At 34.1% G+C, this 26,456-nt stretch overlaps 3 protein-coding genes, 2 long non-coding RNA genes and 5 other non-coding genes across 14 annotated transcripts; 9 read left to right on the top strand and 1 right to left on the bottom strand.

Moving 5' to 3' along the window:
* Nucleotides 1–4,453: 4,453 nt before the first annotated feature.
* Nucleotides 4,454–7,923, top strand: LOC107262146. The gene is made up of 2 exons (XR_001536040.3): nt 4,454–7,463; nt 7,555–7,923. It is a non-coding gene; the product is annotated as an uncharacterized LOC107262146 (long non-coding RNA).
* Nucleotides 5,784–5,880, top strand: LOC112536562. Its single transcript, XR_003080554.1, has one exon. It is a non-coding gene; the product is annotated as a small nucleolar RNA Z266 (small nucleolar RNA).
* Nucleotides 6,113–6,235, top strand: LOC112536558. Its single transcript, XR_003080550.1, has one exon. It is a non-coding gene; the product is annotated as a small nucleolar RNA SNORD14 (small nucleolar RNA).
* LOC112536561 lies at nt 6,469–6,591 on the top strand. The gene has a single exon (XR_003080553.2). It is a non-coding gene; the product is annotated as a small nucleolar RNA SNORD14 (small nucleolar RNA).
* LOC112536559 lies at nt 7,030–7,155 on the top strand. Its single transcript, XR_003080551.2, has one exon. It is a non-coding gene; the product is annotated as a small nucleolar RNA snoR77 (small nucleolar RNA).
* On the top strand, nt 7,323–7,447 carry LOC112536560. The gene has a single exon (XR_003080552.2). It is a non-coding gene; the product is annotated as a small nucleolar RNA SNORD14 (small nucleolar RNA).
* Nucleotides 7,924–8,161: 238 nt separating the features above from the next.
* On the bottom strand, nt 8,162–9,740 carry LOC107262145. The gene is made up of 2 exons (XR_001536039.2): nt 9,602–9,740; nt 8,162–9,023 (listed from the first exon to the last, which is right to left on the bottom strand). It is a non-coding gene; the product is annotated as an uncharacterized LOC107262145 (long non-coding RNA).
* LOC8263204 (sorting nexin 1) lies at nt 9,693–15,053 on the top strand. Of its 5 annotated transcripts, none has more exons than XM_015726097.3 (11): nt 9,693–9,937; nt 10,043–10,177; nt 10,932–11,070; nt 11,572–11,705; nt 12,618–12,692; nt 13,143–13,302; nt 13,421–13,554; nt 13,659–13,727; nt 13,847–13,926; nt 14,537–14,597; nt 14,684–15,053. In XM_015726097.3, the coding sequence occupies exons 1-11, from the start codon at nt 9,926–9,928 to the stop codon at nt 14,888–14,890; spliced, it is 1,206 nt and encodes a 401-aa protein (XP_015581583.1). In that variant the 5' UTR covers nt 9,693–9,925; the 3' UTR covers nt 14,891–15,053. The 5 variants fall into 5 exon arrangements, with proteins under 5 accessions (XP_015581583.1, XP_002530347.2, XP_048225924.1 ...); XM_002530301.4 differs by having other exon boundaries at nt 9,694–9,937; nt 10,935–11,070; XM_048369967.1 differs by having other exon boundaries at nt 9,702–9,937; nt 10,031–10,177.
* Nucleotides 15,054–16,020: 967 nt separating this feature from the next.
* Nucleotides 16,021–17,857, top strand: LOC8263203. The gene is made up of 3 exons (XM_002530300.4): nt 16,021–16,616; nt 16,756–16,809; nt 17,431–17,857. The coding sequence occupies exons 1-3, from the start codon at nt 16,302–16,304 to the stop codon at nt 17,662–17,664; spliced, it is 603 nt and encodes a 200-aa protein (XP_002530346.2). The 5' UTR covers nt 16,021–16,301; the 3' UTR covers nt 17,665–17,857.
* Nucleotides 17,858–17,996: 139 nt separating this feature from the next.
* LOC8263202 lies at nt 17,997–24,115 on the top strand. The gene is made up of 9 exons (XM_015726094.3): nt 17,997–18,448; nt 18,691–19,108; nt 19,418–19,579; nt 19,661–19,902; nt 20,322–21,259; nt 21,364–21,707; nt 21,936–22,199; nt 22,284–22,489; nt 22,835–24,115. Exons 1-9 carry the CDS (start codon nt 18,185–18,187, stop codon nt 23,549–23,551), a joined length of 3,555 nt encoding a protein of 1,184 aa, XP_015581580.2. The 5' UTR covers nt 17,997–18,184; the 3' UTR covers nt 23,552–24,115.
* Nucleotides 24,116–26,456: the final 2,341 nt, after the last annotated feature.

Here is a 26,456-nt window from a genome sequence, read left to right as displayed (position 1 = left end):
CAGCCTCAAGGAGGGACAATAGGTGGAAAAAGAAGCCCAGAAGTTGCCGTTCATTTTGAGCCTAAAAACGCCACAAACGGTCGCCGAAAACTCCATGAACAACGTCATCAAGTTCTACCTTTTTCTTGCTGAATTCCACCATTTGTCGTTGGTGCTGCTACCGCATTCGCGGGCGTCTCTCCTCTTCCACCAGCCGTCGCCACCACGCCTGATACAGCCTCCTCCCAATTTCTACCATTAATGGCAATTTTCCTCTCCTTCTTCTTTTTCGTCCTTTCTTTCTTATTTTTTTTTCTTCTTCTTCTTCTTCTTTTCACATAACAACCTTTAGTCCCTCTATTTTTCTTTGAATAATTATAACCTCCTGAAAATATCTGCTAAACCCTTAAGCTTAAGATTATTCATTCAATTAAGTGCTTAACTACTACTTTTGGGCCAAATCAAAATTATAAAAAAATATGTAGTTATTTATTTACCTTGCTTTTGATTTTTGATATTACCATTATACCCCTAACGATATATTTAATTATAAAAATACTAATATTGTCTATTTTCTCAATTAAACCTCATATTAACTTAATTATACTTTTGGCTCTTTTCTTGTAAATAATTATCAGATTAATCCTAACACTTAATTAATTTAAATCATTAATTTGTTGACTATTTCTCAATTAGATCCAATACCATTTGCTAATTAAAATTTGTCATTCCCCAATAAATTCTTTTATAAAAATATTTTTATAGCTTCCAAATATAATATTTAATTCATATATCCCTATTGAGAAATTATAGAGTTTGACATTTATAAAAAGTAACTTACCATTTATAGAACTCACTTAATGAATTATTTGAAAACAAACTAATTAGATATAGTTTAATAATCCCTTTATTTTTATCTAGCATTAAAATCCTATTTTAACTCTTCTCAATTTAACAATAAATAAAATTAAACTAAATTAAATAAAACTCGTTATTTTAATCATATCCATTAAATTAAAAAAAATTATAGTTTATTATTATCATCATTACAATTTTTATTATCACTATCATTATTATCATTTTTCATTATTGATGATGATGATGATGATGATGATGATGATGATGATGATGATGATGATGATGTTACAATTTTACTTTGATTTCCCGTAATGCTCTATGTTAGGATGTTATTTTGGCCGTATAGAAGATTTTATTTGAGTTGTTTGAATTTAATGGGAAAGTGAAGACAAAAAGAAAAAAAAATCAATTTCAATTTCTTTTTGATTTAATTTGATCTACAAATTGACAGTTCTTAGAAAAGAAAAAACTGCATTTGCTTTCCAACATGGGTTGCTATTTGACTGATGTGGAGCATTTTCATTGGAGGTTTAGTAACATAAAGCCCCCCAAAACTGAGGGAAAATTATGGGTTTTGCCATCAATGTTTTAACGGACCCAGTCTTCGGGCTACAGAAGAAAAAGAAAAGCAAAAGACAAAGAAGCCCAAAATGGTCGTTGGTTGGTCAAGTATTCATACATACACAGTGTGAACCTCTGTCGTGTCTTTCGTTTGTTCGTTTGTCTGTCACGAATAGAATTAAGAAGATTGACCACAAATTAGCCCATAAAATCAACATGCAGAACCCATGTGGTGTTAGGATTAGGCTGGACAAAAACGAAAATTGACACGGGACAGTATGAATACGAATTTTTTTAAGAAATTAGGGATCGAGAGGTTAAATAAACGTTATATATATATATATATATATATATATATATATATATATATATATATATATATATAAATTTGTTACTGAATTATTATTTATATTATTATAAAAATAAAATTTAAATGCAATTATTATAATTGATCATGTTGGTAATTATATAATTATTATAAATTATAAAAATATAATGAATAAAAAATATCCATGTATATAGAGACTTTTATAAAACAGCTAAAAAGTAAATATATTCATATAATAAAAAAATTATACAATGAAAAAACAGTTAAAAATTATCTATAAACAAAAAGTAAAATAAATAAAAAAATATTTAAAATCTTTCTTAAATAAGAAATCCATTTACATAGAAAGATTTTAAAAAAACATTCTTATAACTTTTAAAATAAATAAAAATAAATAAAATAACTGGAATTAGTTTTTTAAATTTATAAAATCCGAAATTTTAAATTTCCGTACAATCTAGATTATAGCCATGCGAATACGTGAGAAATGCTAGCTTTTATGAGAAATCGGGTGCAGTTTTTTGTCCTCCGGCAGTCTATAGAACACAGCAATTTGACGTGGTTCTATCTTTGCAGCCTGCAATCCGGAACCACTACCTCAAACAGGCTTAATTTGGACATTCCTTTTTCGGATAAATTACCAAGCCGGCTATCAAATCTTAGGACTGTATCAATCTGATACCAAAATTTTAATTTGAATCAAAATGATACTAAAAATATAAAAAGAATATATCAATTTAGTTTAAATGTCCAATTTCCGATAACGGATAGTGACGTGGCAAGCTGAGGAAGTATATTCCGGTTGTTTTGCTCCCTTAGCGTGTGCCGCGTCAATTAACTTTATCTCATCAGCTTGTCACATCATCATTCGTTATCGGAAATTGGACATTTAGATTAAATTGATATATTTTTCTGTACTTTTAATACTATTTTGATTCAAATTAAAATATTAGTGTCAAGTTAATATATAGTCCCAAGTTTTAGTATTAGCTGAGCAGTTGCATTGATGCTAAATTACTACACAATTTGTTAGCCTTTCCCATATTGACTCTGCCAACATTTTTCATTCAGCATTTTCAGTTTCTATAGTCATATTATCTGAATTTTTTTCTCTTGTTTTTTTCTTTTTTTACTTTTTGTGCAGGTTACAACATTATATTATCATTACTTTTAAAAATTTAGGGCATGATTTGGAAGAAATACTGCTAGAAATCTACACTAGTTAAGGGTTAAAAGGTGCAATCAATTTGGTTAATTTTAATTATTTTAGCATTGGTTAGATTTAACTTGTATTAGTTGGACCCAACTTTGATTGTATTAAATTACATTCTTAAACAGTTAATTCGATTTTTAATAGACACAACTACAACATATATTTAGTATATATGTAAGATATAAACATATATATAACATTATTTATATATTTTTTAATTTATAGAAAGGTCAACTGGTTATTGACTACATAAAATAATTATTTATTACACTATCTATAAAAATAAAAATTCACTGTTGTGGAAAAAATAATTTAAACCTAAAAAAGTATTCACATTTAAACAACTCAATAAAAATATAAAATATTTCATATAAATAATGTTTAGCTATTTTTATATATTATTCCATTTACATATATTTCTAAAAAAATCTATACGCATCTTATGTTTTTTAATTATATAAAAATATGTAGACTAATTAGATTAATACAATTAACTTTTAAGTTAATTATGAAATTATCTATGAATTTTAAGCTGTTAAATCACCATTTAATTTAATTTTTTGAAATTTAAAATTAGTTGCCGTGTTTAAAAAACGTTATAGCTTTTTAGTAAAATCTTTTAAAGAAATAAAAAGAGATTTATGGTTACAATTATAACAGGAAAGATATATCACATCATTAAATAATTTTGATTAACAAGGACTCAGTCATCTTTATTTTAATCAATATTTTATAATTACGTTGTCCATATATATATATATATACATATATTATTAATTTTATTGATTAATAAAGTTGTATTTATAATTAAAACTGACTCTAATTCTAAAAATAAGATATTAATTATATTAACTAATAAATAGTTTTATAATCGGGATACCGATACTAATTTTATTATATAAAATAGTATATTAATTATATTTTAATATCATATTATTTAATAAATTAGTTTTTAATTGTATAATAATCATAATTCTAGAAAATAACATCTAAAATTATATTTTTAATATTATACTAGTTCTTTAATTATATAATAAATTTTTAATTTTTAAAAATAGTAATATCAATTATATTAATAGTATTAATTCATATGATATTATAAATAATCAATAAATATTTTTATATTATTACACTAATAAAATTTTAAAAAAATTAAAAAAGATATTTAAAAATAGTTTGCTATTATTTTTAAAATATTATCAATTAACATTCAACATTAAAAAATTTATTAAATTATATCTAACAATTTAATTTTATAATCGAAATAATAATAACAGCCGTACAACGCACATGTAAATGACTAGTATGAATTTAGATTTTAATAACTCGAAATTTTGTTATTTGACTGTCAAATTGATTTAATCATATCAATAATTTTTAAATCGCTATTTGACAGTTAAATAATAAAATTTAAAAATTGTTAAGTTCTAAATTTATCTACCAGATACGCGATAATTCTTTTTTTTTTTTGTTATAATTTGAAATTACAATAAAACTAGTTATCTAAAAGAAAATATTATAAATTATTTTATTATAGTTATGCTAAAAAAAAAAACAAATTTCAGCAAAAATAGGCATGTTTCAGGCGTTTCGGTGTCAAATAAGTGTCTGAAATATACATTTTTATTTATCAGAAACGTGGTTGCTCCAAGTCCATGATTGAAAGGCCATTTCCAAAAAAAATGCCCAAAAAATGGCAAACAGATTTTTTCTGGGCTTAGTTCAACAATAAACCAAATTTAATGAGCTTGGCATGTGTTTAGGTGCTGCTTATATCTCTAGTCTCTACCCATTTGAACTAGAAAAAGAAAAGTAAAAAGAAAAAAAAGAATTATAGCTAATTTTACCAAAAGCACCAAGCCTCAGTGAAGGGAAGGAATGTTAGCCCAACATCCATGCACTAACAAAATGAGCACCCTTTCTATAGCTGCTATTTATCAATATGACCCATTATTTAGAATCACTGCCTTGCCAAGTCATAAAGTGGAGTTAGGACTACTTAAATTTCCTTCTCCACTTCTAAAATGTGTCTTTTTTTTTTTTTTTTTTTGCAGTCCAGATAAAGTAGTTTTTTTTGCACGAATTAAATAATGAGGGGATGTCCATAAAAGAAAAATAATAGTAATAATTTATAATAATAATAATTGAGGTCTATTTTTCCTCTTGTTTTTCACATGAGATGTCATGGGCCTGACTTCTCCATCGGCATTTGCAATTCTAAGTTCCAAATGGGCCCAAACTTCAAAACCATAAAAGAAGCGGACAATCCCTAATGACCAGAAATGGTCTATAAATACCCATTTATACATCTATAGCTCCTGTGATTTTAGGGTTTCTGCAGTTTATTCTTCGGAGCCTCTTTCGCTGTTATTTCCCCTTTCTTAGGTTGTGGCCTTTACGGTTTATGCTGTGAGATGTTGTTTGAGTGTCATACTTTATGTGCCACATTGTCAAGTGCAGCCCTTAAGATCGCCTTCCAAATAACAATGGAAGCGTTTTGAGTCATAGCTGCACGATATTAATCCGTTACTTTTTTGGGTTTTCTCTTTAGGGTTTTCCTATTGAGTTCTCCTTATTGTCCCATCTGAGGTTTGTTCACTTTGAGCCATCCTTTTATTCTCTGTGCCCGATTTTCGTCTTTCCCGGGCCCTTAGTATAGCTAGTTCTTTTCAGAGCTATCTTTATCTTTGGGTTTTCGGAAAAGGAATTCAGGTATCATTGATGCTCCATGAATGACTCGCTTTTGGGTGGGAAACATCTTCTGGATGTGATTTTTCTCAAGTGGGTTGTTTCTAGTTTAGTTGAATATGTTGCTATTCTTATATTGTTTATTTGAGGAAGTAAAATTGGCAAGAATGATGAATCAATTAGATGTGTGAATGGAGTTAATCCATTGTGAACTTAAACTCTTGAGGCATTTTAATTATCTGACTTGCCCAAGCTTTATATTGTACTTCTGTTGGTTTATAACTGTCAGAATTATTCATTTCTTCCTGATCTCAGTCATTTTTTCTTTTCATTCTTTTGCTCTAAGTTTATGTTTAGCTGATCGTGAGTTATAATTTGATGCCTCCGATCCGCACAGTATGAAATGAGATCTTTTGTTTTTGTGATATTATTTGAAACTCCTTTTGTTTGCGTTTGTAAATAATTTGTTGGTTGCAATCATTCATTGCCAGTGATGACAAGATCAAGGCTTGTTTCTCAAAACATTCGCAGTGGCCGCCTAAGAGCTTTCGCCTTTGCCAGGCTTGAGAGCTAATGCTGTTTCTCTCCTTCCTTGGATGTCTGAGGCTCAATTATATCTTGAATGTTTGTTTGAATCGGTTGGGTTAATGATGCTTAATGCTTTGTTTACTGTTTTCATTTAGTGAAATTATATTGCTTTTGAAATTAAAGGTTTTTATGTTTTAACTTCTCAATAATACATCTATATTAGGCTTAATATTCTTTCGGAAAAGGTAGGTAGTTGAATTGATTTTTGTCGGGAGTATACGAAACATGTTATCACTTCATCATGTATAGTCTCTGTTAATGATGACAGATCCAAAGGCTTGTTTCTCAAAACATTCGCAGTGGCCGCCTAAAGCTTTCGCCTTCGCCAGGCTTGAGAGTTAATGCTGCTACATTCCTTCCTTGGATGTCTGAAATCTAAATTTATCTAATTGCATATTCCATTATTTTAGCTGTTGTATTTACTGCAATTATTTGTTTTGAGACAAATGTTCTTTGTTGTCCCAGTTATATTAATTTGCTCGTTTAATAACACAGCAAGATTTAGCTGTGTTTGTCATCCTCCATCACTAGTTTAGCTGTGTATGCCGTTTGTACGATGTCATGTAATTCTTGAATAATGGTGCTAGTTTCACTATTTCGGGGCTGGAGTTTGGCTCTTTGGTTGAGTTAATAGTGCCATAGAGATGAATGCAGCTCCCCATATCAATCTTCTCATCCGTTCACTTTGTTCGCTCAGATCTTCTTTGCTGGCGGATTTTGTTTTGCGTGACTGATACAACTTGAGATTTATTTTGCAATTAATTTCACTGTAATTAGATTTCCTTTTTCTACTATAAATATCGAGCAGTGATTCAGGCAGCCTCTTTGCTGATATTGAAATAGCCAAGAAGGTGTTTAACTTCTCGTATATCAATGTCTTTTGCTCTTCAGATTTGCTGAGTCTTATCCTTGAAGCTGGTCTAGTAAGCTTAAGCACATTTTTTTAATTGATTCTACCATTGTTCGGTCAATGGCATTGAATATCTTGAACATGCGTCCTCTTATGTGTTATTTGTATGTTAAACTTGATATGCCCTTATATGTTTAGTTATATGTGTTGTGTGTATGTGAAACTTGATTTGCCTTTATCATGGTTAGATACCTGTCTGTTGATGATGACAAAATCCATAAGGCTTGTTTCTCAAAACATTCGCAGTGGCCGCCTAAAGCTTTCGCCTTCGCCAGGCTTGAGAGCTAATGCTGCTTCAATCCTTCCTTGGATGTCTGAAACTAGATTCTTCTGATTGTGTAATATCATTTATTAGTTTTTACTCGGATGAATGTTATTTGATGTATGCACCGTTTTGAGCCTATCTAATTCTCCATTTAATTGTAACAGCTTTCCTCTTGTGGGTGCACTTGTTGTACCTTTCTGACGAGTTCCATCGCATCCAAAGGATGCATCATAAGTTTGCTGCTACAAAATCAGCAAGATGGCAATGATGTGTCACAAATTAGTTTGCTTGCCATCCTATGTTGACCAGCTTATTTGGAAAGTTGTTGCACAGCATTATTTTCAATGCATAAATGAATGGTACTTGAACTGAGCTTCCAAGCTTGTTTTGTAAAAGTTTTGAATTTGAATCTTTATCCTGTCAGATCCCACCGGTAGGAATTATCTTGAATTTTGCTTCAAGTTTGCTGTAGTTGCTGCCCATGTTTGCGAATTAAAAAAATAAATGGCAAAATGCATTTTTAAGATTTTGTACTTTTCAGTTTATTTGATTGGATTTTTTGGCTTTCTGTATTTTTGTTTTTATTAGAATGAATTAAAATCTCATAATATATATGAAGGTTAATAACAAAATAAAAATTTAATTCTTAATAGAGTGGAACAGAACAAGGGTTTAATTATATGTTTTCCCAAATTAATTTTGGTCTTTTAAACTGAAATAAGATGCTGAAATTGCAAATTAATTATTGTAGCTTCAACTGCTAGGGCAGGCTGATTAGGGTTCTTTTATATTCTTCCATTTGTTACTTGAAAATACACTTTCAAAGAGCACATATCAGCCTACCGTTGCATCCGAGCTATTTGGCCAAAGAATTGACCTCCTAATTACCTGAGCGAAGAATAAAATGAAATTGAAACTGTTGACACATTATCAATAACTAGAGCCATGTCTTGTGGGATTGGAGCGATGCCATGAAAATAATCAAAATAATAGCTCCTCTCAGTCATAGATCCACGTTGTTGCATTTATTGAAAATATTGCAATTCATCCCAGTACTTGGCCAGCATGATCTCTCAAGATAGTAGCCCAAGTTCCTTTTCTCTCTTGTTTCAGTCCATTTGATCTAGGAAACTCAGTTGGCAGTCCGGTAGTAGATGCTCTGTTGCACAACGCAAATTAATTGGCTTGTTCGAGAATATGCTCCATCGTCTAGTTCTTATGCTCAAAGATGTCAACATTTTGTGCTTTCCAGAGAGACCACAAAACTGCTACTCTATAACTAACATTTCCGTCGTAGTCCGGTAAAGGTAGGAGGTGTTCAATTATCCATTTCACACAATCATGAATAGAGTTACCATGGAACCAACCTGCGTTCAACTACAACCTAGAGAGAGCTAAACCACATTGGAAAAATATGTGCATGGATGATTCAAACCTGGGGAATCCTGAAAGTCAGTCTTTCATCAGCCGATCAACAACTTCCACATGAAGATCTTGTCCCAGTTGATTTCACTAGGCCGATGTCTCCCTTGTTGGGCAATGTGATAACAACCAGATCTTACGCTAAACTTCTGTATGATGCTACACGTTTGTCCTTTCCACCAACAACACTAATCGGCAGTCAATATAAGCTCTGCATCAACGGCGGTAAATAAACACTTCACTAACTCCTCTTTCCATGAGTCAATCAATTGGGAGACCCAATGCACAGCACAAAGGAATTTGAGTTTGAACCGTAGGTTTGAAAGGATATAAGTTAGGGATCAATGCATCAAGTACATAATGAACACTAGTTTATAGTTTTATTAGAAGCAATTTATGTTATTAATATTTTTCTTAAAACTATTCTTCAAGAAATAATAATGATTGCACTAATTATGAACTTAAGTAAATTAAGATTTGATACAACAATCCACTAATTGCAATGGCAGATAATACTTTATGCACAAAATATAATTGTTATCTTTTAAAATATTAATTAAACAATAATTTGTAGAAATCAGTAAAGTCTATGGCTGTATATAAATATTTATTAAAGTAAAAATCTATAATTTTTTTTTAAAACTAAAAACCATTGCAAAAGTTTTAGAAAATTTATAAACTCCTTAAAATCATCCACTTAAAAATTCAATAAATATTTAAAATTATCCACTTAAAAAAATTCTAGAAAATATTTATAGAGAGAAACATACACGTGTACCCATCGTTTACCTAAGAACAGCAAAGTACACGCCACGTTGGGTGAAGTGGAACATGTGGCAGTTAAAATCTGGTCTTCGAATTCTCAAAATCTCATCTTCATTCAATTGCACGCTGCCGTAGACTCTCAGTTATACATTTTTGACAGACCCACTGTTACTACGTCTCTCTTCCTCGCCGGAACACCTATCTCTGCCCCCGGAGGGAATTCACCGGGAAATTAACTCTGCGGACAAAGGTTCATAAAAAATTAAAGAAACAAAAAAAAGAAAGAAAAAGAAACAGCTACACGTTTCTGTGTTGCTCCATTAGCTAAATCCAGTTACACATTAGGCCATGATTACAGCGGTAATTTACCAATCTGCCATTATTGTTATATCCGGTTACATCAAGTGCAATTGTTGATTTTGTTTGTTTGTTTGTTCATTTGTTTGGTGTGAGAAAATGGAACAGCAGAGAAGTTCATCAGGGTCTTCACATAGCCCTAGATCTCCTTCATCGCAGCCTTACTTATCAGTTTTAGTTACTGATCCTGTTAAATTAGGCAATGGCGTCCAATCTTACATCTCTTATCGGGTCATTACCAAGGTAAAAAAAGAAAACGTATATTCTTTGCTATACCCTCTTTTGAGCTCCATTTTATTTAATTAGGATTTTAGATTTTGGTACTCTTTGTTTTCTAAGAAATTTTATCGTTATTTGAATTATAGCTAAGCTGCAAATGGTGTATAGTGATACTACAGATAAATTATTCCTTAACATTTAGCTTAAAGTTGTACTGAGCTAATGAAATGTTACATTTCATAATAAACTGTGAAATTTTCCACCAGTTATTGGGTTGTCTTTGATAAAAGCATAATTAGGTTAAGGATTTGTTGTTTTGAGTTGTTGAATTTAGCATCAAATGCAGATTAAGCTTTAAAAGTGCTTAAAGTTCTTTTATGTTGGTTCTACATTTGAATGAGTGTTGATTTGGTGGAGTGAAAAGTGAAAAAACTTAGTCTTTAATCTTTAACTATATAGTTATGTAGTTTTTATGTCACGGTTGTTGATGTTTTTAATATTTTAGCTTGACTAGATACATGGTCTCTATTAAGATCTACGCCTCTAGCAATCTTTAAAGCAAGTTGATTTCATTCCTTTATTCAGAATAAAATTGCTGTGGTACAATCTTTAATTTTATGCCTATTATCAATCTTTCTATCCATTTTTAGGTTTATCTACATAATCTTTTGCTCTTCAATATAGAAGATACTAGATAGCTTTTGAATATAGAAGACATTAGATAGAGATATTGCAATTTCTGGTATGTAACACTTTGACTTATATGAAATTGCTTTAGCAGACAAATTTTCCTGAATACCAAGGGCCTGAAAAGATTGTTATTCGGCGCTACAGTGATTTTGTTTGGTTGCATGACCGTCTTTTTGAAAAGTACAAAGGTGTCTTCATTCCTCCTCTTCCCGAGAAGAGTGCCGTAGGTAAGATTTTCATTTCACTATGCATTTATCTTGAAGTGAAGCATCCGTAGTTTTATATCGCCTTCTTTCTCATCGTGAAATTTGAAAACTTTCATTTCCACATTGTCACCTCATTACATATTATCATATGGGAAAGGATATTGACTAGATTCATCATGTAAAACATGGAATTTTGAATCAATCATTATGCCATTGCCATTGTTAATCTAATTCTCCTTAGTAAAGTTGTTTACAGCACTACAATGGCTAAAGGAAAAAAGATCAATTCAAAATGCCAGGCATAAGGAAATTATCCATGACACCATGCTTTGTTTCATAAGAATTTCCTTTTGGCGCTTCCTTTCCACTTCCAGCACTTCATTACTTTCTAATTTTGCTTGCTATTTTCACCTGCTTAAATAAATGAAAATTGATGAAAATGTGAGACAACTGGATGCAATTGGGTTCTGTTTGAAGCATTTTGAAATTTAACTCGCACTAATTCTGGCTTATTAAATGCAGAAAAGTTTCGTTTCAGTGCTGAATTTATCGAGATGAGACGTCAAGCACTAGATATATTCGTCAATAGGATAGCTTCTCATCACGAGCTTCAGCAAAGTGAGGATCTGAGAACCTTTCTAGAGGCAGATGAAGAGGTTATCTATGTCTCTTTATTCTGTGATTCCACTTTCTTTTTGGTGCAGTGAAATTTTTTTTTGAAAACATGTGCTCACCTCTTACAAACTTCCCAATTTTTGGATAGTTGGAATGACTGTGTCTTCTCAATTATGACACTTGTGCACATAGACTCACTCGGACTCTCACTGCTTGTACTTACCTTCTTATATCAGTTAGCTATGGATATTTAGTTATTCTAGCAATTGTTTTAGTATTTCATTGGTGCTTTGAGACACGGACATGTTGGAATCATAATTTTCTTTAGATTAACACCATTTTCCCTAAATTCTCTTGTTCTTTCAAGTATCAATTAATCAAAGTCTGAATCTCTGAAGCACATAATCTCAGGAAAAGAAAATGAATAAAAGAAAAGAGAGGAAAGAATAAAAGAAAACTCCGAGGCAGTTTCCTTTTCTAAAGAAAAGGATCCTTCTGACATGCTATAGCAGCAAGTGCAATGCCAAGGCTGTAAATCATGTAATTTGTTTATTGGTGGAGAGGAGAGGTGGAGTTGGTTTGGCTCAGATTGTTAAATTTATGCCTGTTAATTATCTCCTGAAAATGAAAGTACAAGAAAGAGGTTTTATATCTATGACTGAGGTAGGTCAGAGTTTGTCTTCATCCAAGAACTTGCTTCATTGCTGTATTTATGACTTGGGAGTATATTATTGGAATTTCTCAACCTGTGGCCTGAAAAAATCTAAGACCAATGCTACACTAGTTTTGAGAATTTTCATTAGTAGATTTCATGAGGATGAGCCATAAGAATCATCTTTATCATGGGATCAGCTGCACTTAGACATAACATATGAGCATAATTGCAATATCATTTAATATTACCAAGTAAAAGTGTGTGTTGTATCCGTACTTATATCTTACCTGCTTTACAGACAATGGAGAGACTAAGGGCTTATGAGACTGGTATTTTTAAAAAGAAGCCAGCAGATTTTATGCAGATTTTTAAGGTATGAGTTCTGCATTGTTCTATGGCAGTTGCATTGTGAGTAATAGAAGGCATTATAATACTGTAGGCTATGAAACTTTGCCATACTGAATTAAGTTTCTTTGTACTGTATTTTCTAATCATCGATTCAAAAGTTTCCATCAAATTTTAGATGTCAGATCTACTTGGTGGTTCATAATCAGTTTTGCTACTATCTCTGTGGGTACCATGAGATTGTATTTCGCTAGTAGAAGATGTAATATTCATGTTGGATCTTTGGAATATTGCCGGGGTCAGATTTTGTACATTATTTAGGAATATGTTCCTTTATTGGTTGGTTAAGTTTCACAAAATCTGTTCCACCAATGTCGGTTTGGTTAACTTTAACACAGGAGATAGTACTCATTCTACTTGTACAGTTAATTAATATTTGAATATGCCCTCCATCAGTTTACTATGCAATCTTTTGCAGGATGTGCAAACTAAAGTGAGTGATGTCATTCTTGGGAAGGAAAAGCCTGTTGAAGAATCAAACCCTGAATATGAGAAGTTGAAACATTACATCTTTGAGCTTGAAAACCACTTGTCTGAAGCACAGAAGCATGCATATCGTCTTGTAAAGCGACACAGAGGTAACATGTACTTTTATATTTGACACACTGCCAATTATTGGTTCTTTAGTTCAAGTTTTAATTCTCATGGATGTACCATACGACAGTGGCTTGTAACTATGATTGTTTATTTCCTCAGAACTGGGGCAATCTCTGTCAGATTTTGGGAAGGCAGCCAAACTGCTTGGTGCTTGTGAAGGAGAAGCCCTCGGGAAGGCATTTTCTGACCTAGGGGCAAAATCAGAGACATTATCTGCTAGGCTACAGAAGGAGGTAGTCTTTATGTTGGATTCTTGTCTTCCCACATTCACTCTGATTGAAAAGTTGATCAGGTTGATGGTAGATCATTTGAGCGTTTCTTTTTCTTGAATTTGCAGGCCCATCAACTTTTAATGAACTTTGAAGAACCTTTGAAAGATTATGTTCGCGCTGTTCAATCGATTAAGGTGAACTTGGCTTGTTCCAATTTCCCTCCCTATTTCCCCCTCTCTTATTTTTCTGTATCCCTTCTCCCTGCTTTTTGGTCAGTTAAACTGAAGCTGATATTGGCTGTGTGTCCTGACAGGCTACCATAGCTGAGAGGGCCAATGCCTTCAGGCATCAGTGTGAATTGGCAGAAACAATCAAGTTGAAGGAAATAAATCTGTATGACTCGCATTATCCTTTCTTCTTCTGAAATTGCGTCATATCATATTTTCTGTTAGAGGGGTATGTTATACTTCTAAATTGCCATCAAGATGACGAGAAATAGAAGTGTGGTATGCGGTAAAATGATATTGATGTTGCAAGGAATAGCTGCTGTTTTCTCTATTTATAATCGATGAATATAATGCTCGTCTCATGCAACAAAATAAAGTGGGTGGACATGTTTATAATTGGGAAATGTCTTGTTAGGTTTTCTGCTTTCAGGTTCCTTGATCACTGTCCTGTACTGATTGATGAGTTATTTTTGATAGTGCATTAGAAATGGCATGTTAGCATAAAGTGCGCCCATTAGTCGACTTCATTCTGATATATGGTCATACAAAACAAACTCTAGAATTGTCAAAACCTTTCTTAAATCTTACTTTTGAATGCTGTTATTTGCTACAAAGGGGAAGTTGGTATCTTCCTTGAGTACTAAATCGCAGGGTAAAGCAAAATACTAAAGGGGGTTGTGTAAAAATTGGAAACTCATTTGATTTTCTGGTACTAGGGTCAGTGCTTTTGAGCTGTAGGATATCTGGAGTTTCTAATTTAGATCTGTTTTCTGCAGTGACAAGCTCATGCTAACCCGTTCTGATAAAGTGGGAGAGGCTGAGATTGAATATAAAGAGGCAAGTTATCTTACATGAGCATGTTTCACTTAAAAAAACATCTTCAAGGATTTTGGTTATCCAACTAAAAGTTGTTCGTGATACAGTTGAAGGCAGAGGGTGAGGAAGCAACAAGAAGATTTGAGAACATTGTGCGAGTGATGAACGAAGAGATAGTGCGTTTCCAAGAACAGAAAACACAGGATATGGGGATTGCTTTCCATGAATTTGCGAAAGGACAGGCACGTTTGGCAAATAGCATTGCAGATGCATGGAGAAGTCTGCTTCCTAAGCTTGAAGCTTGTTCATCATAAAAATTATCAGATGCCAAACAGTGAGGAATTGTATTTGCTTTGTAAAGACTTGTGACTTTCAGGAATTAGTTCACGTTCTGGTGTTATATGAGAATTGCAATTTAAATTCTTGTACAAATTCGAAACAAAATGAAAAGGCAGAGTACATTCTCTTCAAAGATAATGATGGAGGCTCCAATGATCTCATCTTTCTCTCCTATTGTCCAATTTTCGTTCTCGAGAAAACCAGTAAATTCTCCCTCTCTCTCCTCTCCCTTCTTATTTCTCAGCGCAGTTCAACTGATAAAGCAGTAAGGGAGTGATATTTGGCCGGAAATTACCTCTTCACCTTTAACTTTCCAGTTTTTTCTCCATAAAAAAGTAGCAAGTCACATAGATCTAAGGCTCCTCCAGGACCGAGCTTTAGTTTTTTGTGGCGGATTTCTTTCCCTCTTAGTGCCCAGATCAGCCTGATTTCTAAGATTTGATCTTGGATCTGTTTCATTTATGGTGGGCTGATGTTAATTTGGTCCATTGAGTTCGGAGCTTGCAGGCCAGAAAAAATGAAGATATATTGCTTGCTTGCTTTGCTTGGAGATGGTACTTAAATTGTGTGTGACAAAGTCCGTGTGAAGAATTTGTTTGGGTGCCGAGATGAAGAAAATTGGGAGTCAAGGCCGTTGGAATCCCAAAGGGAGCAGTCGATCTTTGGCTTCTCAGTGGCGTCTATGAATCAAGTACACAAAAAGAGGTGTTCTCTGCAGTCTCCGTACAACTCCATTTTTGTTACTTTCAGTTGGAAGTGATAAATTTCTACCGTAAAAGTAATATTGATAACAATGAATAAGAAAATTTAAACTTATATTTTAAACTCATGTAATTTATGTGTTAGTATAGACAATCTTACTTGCATTTAATTTGTTAATTGTTAAATCATAATTTTATGGTATTGAATAATATATTATATAATTCATTAATCTATTAGTTCCTTAAAAATTTGATTAAAAATTAAAAAGTATTAAGTATTTGAAAAATATTTATTTTATATTAATTCTCTTATAATATAAAAAATAAAAACATAATTAAATGTGCTCCTAAAAAGTACAGAAAAGGAAATAATGTACAAAGATGCAATTGTCGTCGATGATAATCCAGTAATATTTGCTAGCAATACAAAGTAATAATCTATTTGAAATAGTTTAGCAGTAGTTTTTTAAAAGAAGTGAAACCTGAAGGAGTCTCCTCAGAAAGAAAAGGAAAAAAAAAAAAAACCTGAAGGAGAGTCTCCAGCCTCATAAAACAGGCTACTCTTATCCAGATCAAATCACCACCACCATTATTATTATTATTATTCCTTTCAGAATTGCTCCTCTGTTTCCTCTCTCTCTTGGCAGAAAGGAAAGGTCGGTTGCAGCTTGCGGGCGAGCCAGCCATGGCGTGTGCAAATGCAATGAGGCGACTCCTGCTACACTACCCAACACCACGTGTGAACGTGACTACTTCACACGTGCGAATCTCTCCCTCTCTCCCAAGTCTTTCCCGCCCATTCCTAACAACTAACAACTGCTTCCTTTTCACGGTTGCTGAATTTCACGGTCATCAGAATCTGTTAGCAGTGGCCAAATCCTCCCCGCAAAATGACGGCATTGTAACTGCCGATGACGACAGTGAAGACGGCGTCTCTTTGGGAACCCTGAAGTTGCCTTCCGATACTGACTTGCCGAGATTTGAAATCTTGCTTTTCCAGGTTTCTTTTTTTACATTATATTGAGATCTTATTTAAGAAATTACGCAGATTACTTTACGACATTTCATTGGTTATTATTGTTGCATACGTGATTTTCATTTTCTTTATTCTCCGTTTGTTTGTTTGCGATTGATAACAGTGGGCTAACAGCCTTTGTCAAGGAGCTAATCTGCCACTTCCAGCACCATTAAAGGTCAGTGCATAACATTTTTTATTTATTTGGAAATTCTAGAAAATATAAGAATGCAATTCAATTAAGTTCTATTTAGTCACTTCCTGTGTTTGGATAATATTTAGGTTCTTAAATTCAATTCTGTCAACATTATTAAAGAAAAAGAAAAGCATTTTGAAAGAAATGAATATGCCAAAAATGACATGATTTTCCCGTACTAATTCAATTGAACTCTTGTACATGAACCAATGCCTAAAATAGGCTAGCAAATCAGCAATGTTGTGATTCTAGTTTTTGTCTCCTGTCTGGATTCCGGAAATTGGATGTGATTTTTTTTTTTTTATATGATCCTGGCCGGCACTGCATTGAGAAGCTTATCTCTCAGAGAAGTGTGGACATATCCCCAAATTAATATATTGCAAGCCGTCTAGAATCTAGCACTGCATCAGAATCAGTTACTGACAATATTCATTCTGATTGGACTATAGCAAATCAAATATACCCATTTCAGTCAGTCGGTCTCGAGTCTTGTTCTTTGGATCCATCTGGGATATTATCCGCTTTTACTGAAACTATCTATGTTGCATGAGCAAAACTAAGAAAGTACTTCGTTTAATGGCCTAATGTCGTTTGCATTAACAGGTTGATAAAATACCAGGTGGAGCTAGGTTGGGTTTTATTACAATTGGAGATGGGAAGACAGAAGTCTTAGTGTACATTGATTGTTTGGTTTTTCCAGCAACTGGTGACTCGGGCCCTATATTCCGAGCTATTAGAAATGGACCCTTAAAAGATCAATCACCTCCGGGTGAGCCCAGAATCATGAGAAGTCTTCTGCAAGCCCTCCAGAAATCAGTTGAAATTACTAGAAGCTGAAGTATATTGTTACTTGAGATGTAAAATATAAAAAGAAAAGCTACTTTCAATTGCTTTCTTCTTTAGTTCAATGAAATTGTAGCCGTCACCTATAACAAGGAGATGTTAGTTCTAGTGCATTCAATAGCATATATATCAAGAGATTGATGTGAATTTGTTTTCTTGTGGAATATAATTGTTTCTCTTTATTTCAGTGACGTTGTTATAAGGAACAAAGTTTAATCCTTGTTATTTCCAAACAAGGCCATAAGAATAAGACAATGTATTGCTCTCCAATAGCATGTTAGATGTCTTTTCTGAATACATTTATTCTTTTTCTGGAAAGACAGTAAACTAGCGTCCAGTCCTTCAACATTAAGGAAAAAATTGATACTGCTTTCTTGTTGGCAGCATGTTTGCCTCGATTTATCTAGAACAGGAATTCTTACCTTGTTATTAGTACTTGTTTCCTTTTTGTGTCATATGCAAGTTAACTGGAAGTTGTTTATCCTGGAATACTTTCTGGAATTAAAAAGGAGAAATGGAGAGACAGGCATGTTTAGAAGCGAGGACTGGAGACACAGAAGGAAATGGTTATGATGCTATTGTCGTAGGTTCTGGATATGGTGGCTCTATTGCTGCTTGTCGATTGTCAGTGGCAGGAATAAAGGTCTGTTTGCTAGAGAAAGGCCGAAGATGGAAAGCTAAGGATTTCCCAACTGATACTTTGCAAATCATGTCAACTGTGAGGCTGGAGAACCAAAATTTAGGCATCAGTATTGGCCAAAAAGACGCTTTGTTTCAGGTTTCTCTTCATCATCTTTTCTTTCTTTATCTAACTGTTGCATTATGTATGTTTAGAGAACAAGCTAACCCCAGCTGTAGACTCTTATCAGTTAGAAACTATAAGACATCATCTATGAACCTTATGCACAAAAGCAAATTCAAGTCTTTACAGTTTGATATAATATGAAGCACTTCTACCTGTTCTTTTTTTATTTTGTTCTTATAAAGATTTCTGAATTATTAATTTATCTGATATCTTAGGTGTATGAACAAAATGATTCTCTAGCAGTCGTAGCTTGTGGGCTAGGTGGCGGTTCCCTAGTTAATGCAGGAGTTATGCTGCCAACCCCAGTTCGTGCTAAAAGGAATTCCAAATGGCCTAAGGAATGGGAAAAGGACTGGAATACTTGTGAAGCTTCTGCTGCTGCAATGCTGAGAATACAAAGCATTCCAGTCAAGTTTCCCAGTGCAAGAGTAATGGGAGAAATAGTTGAAGGAGACATTGAACAAACTCCGGAAAATTTAATGAAGTTCAGTGTGAATTTTGATGTTAAAGAATCTTCATCCAATTCAATGAAGCTTCAGCAGATGAATAGCTGCTTAGCCTGTGGAAATTGCATTTCTGGGTGCCCTTACGATGCCAAAAGTTCTACTGATAAAAACTATCTTCTTTCAGCAGTCCAGGAAAAATTTCTGCTACATCTTCTATTTTTAATAGTTGTCATGTTTTTAATAAAAGAAATGGTTGGCAAGTTATAATAATTTTTTTAATTTAAGTGATCTGTGGATACAAATTGCTTCCAAGATTTCAAATATAAAATTTCATAGCAGATAATTCTTGATAGTAATTTGGTACTATAAAACACATGGTAAAACCATATAAAGTAATTAATAATCCATGGAGAACGGAGACCAACATGCCTTGGTTAAGTATGTTTTTTATCATGCAGGCGTGGTGTACTGTTTATAAAATTAAACTGTTTAATCATGCAGGCAGGGTGTACCGTAAGAACCGAATGTGAAGTTAAGTATGTGATCGAGAACACACATGAAGTTCTCCAACAAGACAGAATAAGTAGAAAAAGAAGACGATGGTGTGTTTACTTAAATGAGATAGACTATTTAACCTCTGATTTTGTAATCCTATCAGGTAGGAAAAAGTAGCTCCAGGTTTTTTGCTCATAATTTTGCTTGTTAATCTCATATTAGCATCTTAACTCGTTCTCTCCAGCGGGAGTTTTTGGGACAACTGAAATACTTTTCCAGTCACAAATGAGAGGATTGATGCTTTCAAAAACTCTTGGATCTGGGTTCAGCTGTAATGGGAATACAGTTGCTTATCTTGCTGGAAGTGCTGCACCCTTGAATGGTTATGGACTGGACAAAAAACAAATGTTAGAGATACCTTTTCATGAACGGCCAGGGCCATCCATCTCCTCATCTTACACTTCTTCATTGGGTTTCACAATCCAGGTTCAATACTTTTGTGTTTGCAGAACTTGATTTGCTTGTTTGTTCCACATTCTGTTCCTAGTTTATGTTGCAAATATATCAATGAGACGAATATATTTTATTGATTATGAAGGTAAACCATAACGCAATAGTATGTCTTGTAACTGTCTTTAGGCTGAACAGACACCATCTGGTATGTTCTTCGTCTTGAAGCTCACCTTGTGTGAGTATGTTTTCCAGTTAAGTTTGGATGGCTCAAGATGCTAACTTACCCATCTTAACCAAAGACAGACTGTATAAAATAAGATGCACCATAAACATCTACTCACTAGTAGTCCCGTAGAACTTTTAAGGGTCTAATGCACAAATCATATGAATATAATCGGATTCTCTTTCTCATAATATATTATCCTTGCTTACTGTTTTGCCTTCCAATGCAGACTGCTGTACTTCCAAGGGCTTATCCTTACCTGCTGTTCAAGGGGATTACAACTTATGGATGGCCAACAGGTTACTGGTTCTTTCATGGAATAATTGATAAGCTGAAACATGTCATAGGTATTAAATCATCCCAAGCCATTGTTCTCAATGCAATGGGATATGATGAAAGTGATGGACATATTATGTTAGACGAGTCCACAAACAAAATCTGTTTTAGTCCACCTCACGATCCTTTGCTCCCACGAAAGGTAGAAGTTTATCAAAAGCTTACCAAGAAATTAGGGGGAATCCTCTTTATGTCTAGGTATAGGAGTACAGCAGTTCATCTTTTAGGCGGATGCAATGTATCATCAGGTTCTTCAGGCGGGGTGTGTAATCACAATGGTCAGGTTTTTGACACAAAAACTTCTGCCTCTGTGCATTCAGGCCTTTATGTTTGTGATGCTTCTCTGATCCCATGTTCTATTGGTGTAAACCCATCTCTTGCTATTGCAACTGTAGCTGAGCTTGTGAGCAGGAACCTTGTGCATGATATTCTTGATTACAACAGCAAAAGAGGTAAAAACTTTGGCATATTGACTGTTGATCAAAACTCTTGCTCTGTTGCTGATAACAATTTGGATAATGGACACGATTCAACTCTTTTGATCAAAGAAACCTTGAGAGGGTATGTAGGGGGTATGCCATGCACGGCTTATCTCAAAATGAAAATGAATGCTCAGTATCAGGAAGGGCTTGATGGACAGAATCTGCTAAGCAGTGGATCTCATCCTCTTCTGAAGGGAAAGGTTGGAGGGTTTGTAATAATTAGAGCCATCGAGAAAGATAAAATACACATCATAGATGGGAAAGTAGATTTGTGTATGTTGGATTGCAGAACTCCTTACACACAGTATATGTACTATCATCTTCTTCTTGTAGGTTCTTCTGGTTCAAAGTATGCTAAAGCTTCAAGTTGAATGCTTTTCGTTATATTGAAACAAAAACTCATTTTGTTTTATTTTTAAATTAAATGCATCTCCTGAATCTTATTTGGTACAGATATATTCTTCAGGGAAAAAAGATATTGAATCCATATCTCTTTGCATTATATGCTTGGAAAGAGACGACCACACTGCATGTAACATTAAAAAGAGTTTCTGCAAACACTGGAAGGGATACAATGATGATTTTGAAAGGAGAGCTTCAAATTTCCTTCAAAGAGCTTCTGAAGAGCTTCAAAAGCCTTAAAGGAAACAGCGCAGCAAGGTTCATCTATATTCTCCTGCAGTCTTTTGTCAGGACCTATCTCTTACAAATACCGCGGAGGAGTCACATGGATTTCATTCCAAATGATCCTTGCCTTGAACCCTATCCAAGCAGCGTTCTCCATAAAATAGAAACAGGTATTTGGGGTTATAGATTCGCAAAGATGCGAATAATAACAGGCTTGATATTGAAAATTAAAGCACAAACAAAGAAGTTTGCCTAACTATTTGGCCCGTTTATATTTGGTGGTTTTACTTATCAAATAAAAGGTGAAGGTAATAGAGTACCAAACTCTTATATTTCATTTTTCTTGATGAGTACTGCATATTTAATTTTGTTGGTTTTGGCTTCTGTATATTTTCCAGAAGATGGACACATCATTAGTTGCAGGCAATGGAAATCTGTTCAAAATCTATCGGGGCTTAAAGGAGAGAAACATCTAAGTCCTGTTCTGCTTCTTAATGGTTATTCTACTGAAAGTTACTGGCTGCCAACAGAACCACATGATTTAGTCAGAACTTTACTGCAAGAAGGGCATGAAATATGGCTGCTGCAAACAAGATTGCATCCCATGAATCCTGCAAATAGCTTCACTCTTGAAGATATTGGAAAATATGATATCCCGGCTGGTGAGAGTTACACAAGTTGATTGACTTGAGTATATTTTTACAGGTTCTTAGTTGAAAGAGCATTTTCCTCATTTTCTTTTGCAGCAATTGTTAAGATCCTTGAATTGCATGGACCGAGTAGTAAGATACATGTAATTGCACACTGCGTTGGAGGCTTAGCCATTCATATAGCTCTAATGGGAGGGCATGTCTCTGCAGCCCACATAGCTTCTCTGTCTTGCACCAATTCTTCCATGTTCTTCAAGCTCACGCCACTAGCTAGATTCAAAATGTGGCTTCCTCTAGTTCCAGTAAGCTCTTCATCACCTCACTTTGCTGTGTGGGTGTGTGTGTTTATGGAATTTGCAAGTCTCTTGCTGGTAATAAGATCTAGACATAAAACTAGGAATTGTTGTTTATTGCAAAAAGAAACAGATAAACATATGTGTTCTTGCACAGAGAATCATGTTCCTTGTAAATTAATAGTACATGTTATTAAGTCACACACGCTGATTAAAAAAATGAAAATGTTCTACAAGTTGAAGAAATTTACAACAGTAGACACACTTTGACTGTACTGTGAGGATTTTGGTTTATAATACCCATTCCCTTTTGGCTTAAGTCTAAGACCCTAATTTAAATAATTTTGAATGTAGGTATCAATGGTTATACTAGGCAAGAAGAACATCCTCAATTTGCTGGAAACAGCAAAGACAAGTTCTCGACACTGGCTCTTGAAATGCATTGCCTATTGCTTACCACGATACGAGAGATGCACCTGCAAGGAATGTGAGATCTTTTCTGGAATATTTGGTAATACATTTTGGCATGAAAATGTGAGCCCCACCATACACCAATGGTTGAATGAGCATAGCTCCACAAGGCTTCCCATGGGAGCTTTTCCTCATCTCAGAGAAATATGCAACTCTGGATTTATCATGGACAGTAATGGTAATAACTCATACTTAATCCATCCAGAGAGGATGGCAGTCCCTACGCTGTATATCTCTGGTGGCCGGACTCTCCTTGTGACTCCAGAGACTTCATTTCTTGCTAACAAGTACATGAGGCTGCACCAACCAAGTTCTAGACATGAAAGAGTCGTTATAGATGAGTTCGGACATTCAGATCTGTTAATTGGAGAGGAGTCCTATGAGAAGGTTTTTCCTCACCTCTTATCTCATATAAGATTGGCTGAACTAGAAGGCAATGGTATGATGAACTTTGAGAGAAAGAAGTACAGCAAAGAGGTATTAGACTGGAGTCATGATCCTTATGAAGGACATGGAGGATTTGGAAGTTGGTCGTCTCCTTTGGCTGTTATTCTGTTCTTCTTGTTCCTTTTGCTGGTTTTAGTTTCGTCATTGATGTGATTTAACGAGTGATTGCCTGCCTCCATGCAGTTGGCTATTTTCTATTTTACCTTTCTGTGCTTATTTAATCACTAAACTATTTAGAGAATGATTTCAGGTTGAATGTGTGTGCCTTATATACTGTGTATTTTCCAGCCATAATAGTGAAAACTGGAAGTCTAAAATTTAGTTCATATTACTTTTAATTTTTATCGTTGTTGTCTGAAAACAAATAACTGCAGGAGTTATAATCAAAATGATATTCATTACAGTGTAATGCAATCATTTGGTATGTTATAAACAAATAGGATACTAAACTGAAGTTATATTTAAAGATAGTCAGTTACGTGTTTTATATGCATGTGAACTGTTGAGATTTTGAGTTGTTAGGGTTGTTAGGATATGATAAGTATTTATCTTTTAAATTTAGAATATGATAAGTATTTATCTTTTAAATTTAGAGTCTAGCTATTAAGAGTTTGTTATTTAGTTTCTATCAAAGTCTTACATATAAGTATAAATATAAGGCTGATGTATCTCTTTTTGATATCAGAATACAATAATGAAAACCTAATTCTTAGGTTATTTCTTTCAAGTTGGTATCAGAGCCTACCAAAAAAAAAAAAAAAAAAACTTTGAAACACTTAAAACAACATGAGTGGTAGAGATGGTGAACCATCTGGATCGAAACCTATTATCATTCAATCTGAAGGAGCATTCAATGCAGGAATTACGCTTACAGAATCAAATTATGATGTATGGTCTCAACTAATGGAAATGCATATTGCTGAAAGAGAAAAGCTTTCCTATATTCGGGGAAAAACAAAACCACCTGCTGAATCAGAGGATGGGTATGAAAAGTGGTATGCTGAAAACCAAAAGGTGAAAAGATGGCTGCTAATGTCTATGAGTCCAGAGATTATGAAGCGATATTTACGCTTATCCACTGGCCATGAAATCTGGACTGCTTTATCAAAAGCTTTCTATGATGGCAGTGATGAGTTGCGCCCTTAAACCGGAAGCATTTGCGTAGGAATAGAAGATCTCTCCGAATATTATGGAGAACTAACTGCAATTTTTCAGGAATTGGATCACAGAGACAAAGTGGTCATGAAGGATCCTGATGATGTGGTTGTGTACAAAAAATCTATTGAACGACTACGGGTGCATATATTTTTAGATGGACTGGATGATCACTTTGAGCAGGTTCGCGAAGAAATCCTACGTCAGGAGTCTACTTAGGCCCTGATTCGACGAGAGGAGAACCGCCGTGTAACATTAAAAGGAGACTATGGAGACTCCGATGCTGCTGCTATGGTGATTCGCAACAAGTCAAAGACATCTATTGGTATTAGAAAGTCCACACAAAAATGTACTCATTGTAATAAGTCAGGCCACATCAAAGATTGTTGCTTTGAGCTTGTAGGCTATCTAGATTGGTGGGATCAGAATCGAGGATCACAAAGAAGGAAAGCTAAGAATTCCCTGATTTCCGCTGTTGCTGAAACCAAAACAAGTGAGGACAATGTTGAATCAACTTTAACATTAGTAGCAACCACAAGCAAGGAAGGTAAAGTGTTTAATATTTCTACATCTGTTTGTGATAATACATGGATAATTGATTCTGGTGCTTCAAATCATATGACCTTTGATTCTGGACAGGTTAAGAAACTTAGACCATCCTTACAAAAATCTGTTTTGATAGCAAATGGTAATGAGGTTCCAATTATTGGAGAGGGATCTATTACTGCCACCAATTCTTTAAATTTAGACTCAGTTTTAATTGTTCCATCATTAAATTACAGCATTTTATCCGCTTCCCAAATAACATCGGCTTTGTCTTGTATTGTTATTTTTTGGCCCAATTTCATTGTTTTAAGGATATCCAAACGAAGGACGATTGGTACGTGGTATTAGGCGAGGGAATTTGTACTACTTGGACATGCAATCGAATACTTCTTCCAAGTTGCATCATGCGTTTGCAATGGATGGTCCAAAGAAGGAAAAAATGAAGTAAATCCTGGTTACAACATGAGCGACTAGGGCATGCTTCTTTTGGCTACCTAAAAAAGTTATTTCCTGGTTTTTTTAACAACATTGATGTTTCTATTTTCGTTGTGATGTTTGTGAACTTGCCAAGAGTCATCAAGCTCTTTTCATCAAGTTTTAATAGAGGTCATTTACCTTTTATGATTGTTCATTCCGATGTTTGGGGTCCATCTAAAATTTCAACTTTGGGGGGATCTCGTTGGTTTGTTACTTTTATCGATGATTGCACAAGGATGACTTGGGTGTGCTTAATGAAATCTAAGAGTGATGTGAGTGCATTATTTCAGAAATTTCTTACACATGTTAAGACTCGATATAATGCACATATTCAAGTGCTTCGCAATGATAATGGTGGTGAATACCATAACTCCGAATTGAAGCATTATTTGGAAGAAAATGGAATTGTCAATCAAAGTACATGTGTTTATACACCCCCAACAAAATGGGGTAGTCAGAAGGAAGAATAGGCATTTACTAGAAGTTGTTCGTGCCTCACTGCTTCATGCAAAATGCCATTATCATATTGGGGAGAAGCTCTTACCGCTGCATATTTAATTAACCAAGTCCTTCACGGACTCTTGATTTTCAGACACCTTTTCGTGGGTTCTTAATGATACTACAACTGCTCCATCAACATCAAATTTACCTCCTCGTGTCTTCGGCTGTGTAGTATTTGTACATATTCATAAACATCACCGCCATAAGCTTGCTCCTCGAACAATAAGATGTGTATTTCTTGGATATGCAACAAATAAAAAGGGGTACAGGTGTTATCATCCTCCAACTCGACGTATGTTCATATCCATAGATGTAGTCTTTCATGAAGATGTGATGTATTTTGAGTCTGAATTTCCGGAGGAGAGACATGAAGAAATTC

The sequence above is a fragment of the Ricinus communis genome, chromosome 10 (genome assembly GCF_019578655.1).
Source record: "Ricinus communis isolate WT05 ecotype wild-type chromosome 10, ASM1957865v1, whole genome shotgun sequence".
NCBI lineage: Eukaryota > Viridiplantae > Streptophyta > Magnoliopsida > Malpighiales > Euphorbiaceae > Ricinus > Ricinus communis.
The sequence above is the reverse complement of the archived record's forward strand: the minus strand, read 5'-3'. Positions and strand labels throughout refer to the sequence as shown.